This window comes from Musca autumnalis, unplaced genomic scaffold (assembly GCF_047663935.1).
Source record: "Musca autumnalis isolate F117 unplaced genomic scaffold, ASM4766393v1 scaffold_3, whole genome shotgun sequence".
Taxonomy (NCBI): domain Eukaryota; kingdom Metazoa; phylum Arthropoda; class Insecta; order Diptera; family Muscidae; genus Musca; species Musca autumnalis.
Genome location: NW_027411866.1, coordinates 28,740,202 through 28,745,342, shown reverse-complemented (window position 1 = coordinate 28,745,342; position 5,141 = coordinate 28,740,202). Strand labels below are relative to the sequence as shown.

The 5,141-nt window shown below is 35.5% G+C and overlaps 1 protein-coding gene across 1 annotated transcript; it reads left to right on the top strand.

The window, feature by feature from the left end:
- The first annotated feature begins 278 nt into the window (after nt 1-278).
- On the top strand, nt 279-1,936 carry LOC141397236 (uncharacterized). Its single transcript, XM_073973334.1, has 3 exons — nt 279-412; nt 1,515-1,635; nt 1,694-1,936. The coding sequence occupies exons 1-3, from the start codon at nt 334-336 to the stop codon at nt 1,851-1,853; spliced, it is 360 nt and encodes a 119-aa protein (XP_073829435.1). The 5' UTR covers nt 279-333; the 3' UTR covers nt 1,854-1,936.
- The last annotated feature ends 3,205 nt before the right edge of the window (nt 1,937-5,141 follow it).

The window sequence follows — 5,141 nt, the reverse complement described above, 5'->3', positions numbered from 1 at the left end:
AATACCGAAAATCGGAAGGTTCCGTTCTTTGGAAGCTGTATAAAAAAGTGGACCTATGTTGCCAACTTTCTGTGGGCAAGTTTTGTAGATCTAAAGCAACCAAATTTCAGCCATTTTTGTGGGATAATGTTGCTAAAACCTTCAAAATTCCGAAAATCGGAAATCAGTTGTTTGAGATCACAAAAGTAATGATTATCGTGCTATGTGATATTTTCCATATAAGCGGAATCTCCTGTATGGCTTAATGCTATAAAAACCTTGGTTAATTATCAAAAAATATTCAGTTCGTTTGTGAAATTCAATAAATCATCTTAAAAGTAAATTTTGTTCATAATGAAAGTCTTTGGATTTGTGGCAGTCATCCTTGCTATGGCAGTAACCTGTCAAGGATATAGCTTTTTAATACCACCCAGTAAGTTGGATGAAAAATAGATTTATTTTTTAGTAAGAAACATACAAAGAGGAAGACGAAGTCGAATCGAGTCTAATAGTACGGTTCCATTAGAGTTTTTTGCCGGGTTAACCCACTTCATGAGGATTTTTTTGACATTTGCGCTATGGAATTGATACCCCGGTTACACTTAACCGAATTAAGTCAGTGGGTTTGGAATTAAAATGTCAATTCCATAGCGCAAACGTCAAATAAATCCTCTCGAAGTGGATTAACCCGGCAAAAAACTCTAGTGTAACTGTACTATAACATTTGAAACCCAAACGCACTGGGTTAATCCGGTTAAGTGTAACCGGGGTATTAAATTCCCAAGTCGGCTGCATAGACGGCACACGGCCTAGCCGTCGTGGTCTTTCTTCATGTGATCATTTGTCAAGAAGTATTATAGTACGTTTAAATATAACTGGATTTAAAAAATCCACTAGGTTTCAAATGTCAACTCCTTTGCGTATATGTCAAATTAACCCTCATTAAGTACGTTAATCCTGCAAAATACTACAATATAAACGTGGTACTACGCTTGGTTTATATTTACGAAATTCACACCATTTCAACTGTCAATTCCTTTGCGTACACGTCAAATGAAAATTTATCCGAAATATATTGGATTTCATTTGACGTTTAAGCAATGGAATTGACAGTTGAAATCGAGTGGATTTCGTAAATGTAAACCTAACATTAGGCCTGTTCTTCGCAAGTAAAATGTATTTGCAAGTTCTTGCAAGTACTTGCAACTACTTCTCATTTCTCTTTCATTGAAAAAGTTTGTTATCGAACCGCATTTTGTAAAATTTTGTACAAACTTTTGGGTTATCGAACAGACCTATTAGTTTGCAAATCCTCTTTTTTGGCATGCCTTATCCCGACAGTCAGGCAATGAAATTTTTGCCCGAAAGAAAACAGAGCTTGAGACGGGTATCTTTCTTTCGAAAACGAAACTGATTGGTCCATAAACCTTTTAAGATTAATGTTCCATTGGCTTCATAAAGAGTTTAATTTTCTCCTTTCAAAAGTTTCCCTTTTTACTATATAATTACTTTTTCTCTCTCTCTTCTCTTGCTAGAACTAAATATGCCTGGAGTTTGTATGTATCATGGTGTTATGTTGCAGCGTGGCGATAATAATATGTTAAACTCATGTCAAAATTTACGCTGTAACGATGATGGTTCGATTTTGGTTCAAGGGTAAGTCATGGAAATATCGAATCATATCGAATTTTATAGTAATTTCCTCTTATTTCAGTTGTGGCCACTATAATATGCGTGATTGTCGTATTTTGGATCCATTGAATTTACACAAACCCTATCCGGATTGTTGTCGCATGAATTTCCTTTGTACCATGGCAAATGGTGAGGTTGTGAATCGTGAAGTCCAACCTTTGGATACTGGAGTATATGCTTAAAACTCCATGTAATTTGTGAGCAATGTAATATGGAAGAATAAAACACTGTAGTTTTACACATCAACAAGACGTGTTTGAAACAATTCGACTTTAAATAATCCCCATTTACATTTTGTGGGTTGTTTAAACTACGTTTAAACAACTTTAAAATGCTTTTAGTTTAATATAAACTATTGTAAATTTAAATATATTATTTGCATCTTTCATTACTTTCTGAACTTGCTGATGTAAATATGCCTTTAGTTTTAAGTTGTCATTACTCTCGTTTCTGGTTACTTTCGTCCAAATCAATTGTTCTCTTGAACGAAAGTATGTTGATATCGATGCTTGAGCAGTGCTCATTCTCTTTTTAATAAATCACTTCTCAAACGCACACCAACTGGTAAATATCTTTCTCGTCTCCAACATTTATACAAATAATAAACTGAATTACGTTTTATAACGTTTTATGAAAATACTAATTCCTGTGTTTATTTTCATCTCTCATTTCTCCGCGCATTATTCCTCATTGGCTATGAGGAATAAGCTATAAAATATACAGTCCACTACTCTTTGATGTTCCTGGTGGATATTTCTTTGGTTCGCTTCTTCACATCCAGCTAAAATCTACCAGCAAGACATCAACTTTATTCATGATCCTTCGAGGCCGTTTTTAGGAAAACAGCAGCAAGTATAAAGGAAAAGACGAGGTAATATTAAATACCACTCACCGCAACTCTATTAAAGTTATTAAAATTCTAAGGAGTCGGTAAGTGCAAACAAAAATAATTATCAGTGCTTCAAAAATAAAAACGAACAAAAGGTCCAAAGTCCAAAAAAAGTGATAGGACAAAGTGCGAGAAATCTTAAAAAGTGCATTCTCTCCAAGAAAAGCAATTCTAAAGCGCATCTCAAGATTTATTGATACACTCTTATCTATTCTATTCTTCCAAAATTATTTGAATACACAAAAAGGAACTCGTTAAATATTCAGCCAAGTGTTTGCCCATTTCTCCCTGCATTAAACTGTGGTGCAGTAGATAAGTCCAAAATTTGCAGGCGTAAGGACGTGGGTTCAAATCCTGACAAATTTAAAGTTTTTTTCAATTTCTCATTCTGTATAGCTAATTTCTTTACGATTATTCCATACCAATAACATTGTCACAAATACGGTCGATACCATTGTTTCAAAGAACAACAACACCAACATAGGTACTGCACTCGTTACACCCGAGTAAAAATATTATTACATCTCTTTAACCCTTCACCGACAAAGTATTGATCAATATGTCTGTCTCAGAAAGCTCACCTGCTTCCGCAAACTCACCAAATATTGATGTCATAACTTCTCCTGAGCACGACAAGTTTCTATTTGATTGTGATCATCTGATCAATTTTTGCACCCAGTTGGAACAAGTTGATATAACTGATCAAACGGATACAGTTCTCCAGATCAAATTAGAGGATTTGGAACGTCGGTGGACATCATTACAAGAATCATACAAAGCACTCATGGTGACGCTTATATCCGCAAACGTCAAGGACATCAAGAAGAGTATACAAATAAATTTTAATGTCAGTTCAGAAGCATATTACACTTCTAAATCTCAAATATTAGACATTCTAAAAATATCTGCAACAAATGTTCAGAAAGATACCGCGCAAATTCAAAATTCTGTCATACCTCCAAGTTTGAATCAAACCCCTCTCGAAAATTCTGATATATATCTCAAGGTTCCTCCATGTGATACCGAAACTTTCACCGGAAGTTACGAAGACTGGCCTTCCTTCCGTGATATGTTCACTGCAGTGTATATTGATCACCCAAAACTTTCACAAGCTCAAAAACTCTACTACTTGAAAAACAAAACCAGAGGTGAAGCTGGCGCTATAGTTAAAAGATATAACCTTTGCGATGATAATTTTCAATTGGCATGGCATTCACTAAAAGCTCGCTATGAAAATAAACGTGTTCTAGTTGACAAACAGCTTAACATACTCTTTAACATTCCTGTTGCAGTAAAAGAGGACAGTGAAGCAATATACAAAGTTCACTCTATAGTTAATGACTGCCTCTCTACTTTACAAACTCTTGATATTGATGTAGCAAGTTGGGACCCAATTTTAATCCACCTCGTCTCAACAAAGTTGCCAGAAGAAACTCTGTCTTTGTGGGAACAATCCCTCAAATCTCATAAAGAATTGCCAACATGGTCTGAGCTTGACCAATTTCTTTCAAATAGATTTGAAGTCCTCGAACGCATAGCAAGTATTCGAAATACAAAAGGCACACACTCGTCTCAAAAATTTGTCAACTCCCAACATTACAACTCTCAAGACAAATTCTACATCCAATGCTCATATTGTGAAGCGAATCATCAGGTTAGAGCTTGTCCTGAGTTTCGCAAATTAACAACTCAACAACGAATCGATTTTGTTATAAAAAATAATATATGCGTTAACTGCTTATCCCCTTCTCATTTAAAAAATAAGTGCAAATCAACAAATACTTGCTTAATGTGCCACAAAACCCACCATACGCTCCTGCATATTAACACATTTTACTCGAACAATTCGAAAAACAAACATAATGCTATCATGAATGACTCAAATCAGAAAACGATCACACAAAATTACACGTCTCAAGTAGAAAATACGTCCACATCGAACCCGAACATCCCGTCTCAGGTTCAAGCTAATTTTTCTACAACTAACAATACAATTCTGCTCCGGACCGCCTTAATCCAAGTTGAGGGCATGGATAAATTACACACATTGCGAGCATTAATAGACTCCGGGTCTCAACGAACATTTATCTCTGAAAAGTGTGCAAACCGTTTGAAACTTTCCATGCGAAGTAGCAACACTTCTTTCGAAATTGCTGGCGTTGGTGGTCGAACACAGTCATCCCAAAAAGAATGTCAATTGTTCATTGTGGCTAACAAACATAAAATGCGCCTCTCTGTTTCCGCCATCGTGCTACCCCAAGTTACAAAACATCTACCGGCAATTTCTTTTAAAACTTCAGATCCTAAAGCTCTTCAAAATATCGACTTGGCAGACCCTTTATTTTACGAATCATCCGAAATCGATATAATACTTGGAGCTGATGTCGAAAGTTTCATAACTCTGCAAGGCATTAAGAAAAATTTATTTGGCAATACATCAGCATACAACACCATTTTTGGTTGGGTACTGAGTGGCCCAATTTTTTCAGAAAACTCTCTCGTCTCAACCGCAAATTTTGTATCGTCGAATTTTGTTTCAATTAACCAAAATAAGAAACATAAAAGAAAAAATTTACCAAGA

Coding starts and splice junctions, on each gene's coding strand:
- LOC141397236 (XM_073973334.1), top strand. CDS start 334: ATGAAAGTCTTTGGATTTGTGGCAGTCATCCTTGCTATGGCAGTAACC. Junction 413..1,514: donor TAGCTTTTTAATACCACCCA/GTAAGTTGGATG, acceptor TTCTCTTGCTAG/AACTAAATATGCCTGGAGTT. Junction 1,636..1,693: donor GGTTCGATTTTGGTTCAAGG/GTAAGTCATGGA, acceptor CTCTTATTTCAG/TTGTGGCCACTATAATATGC.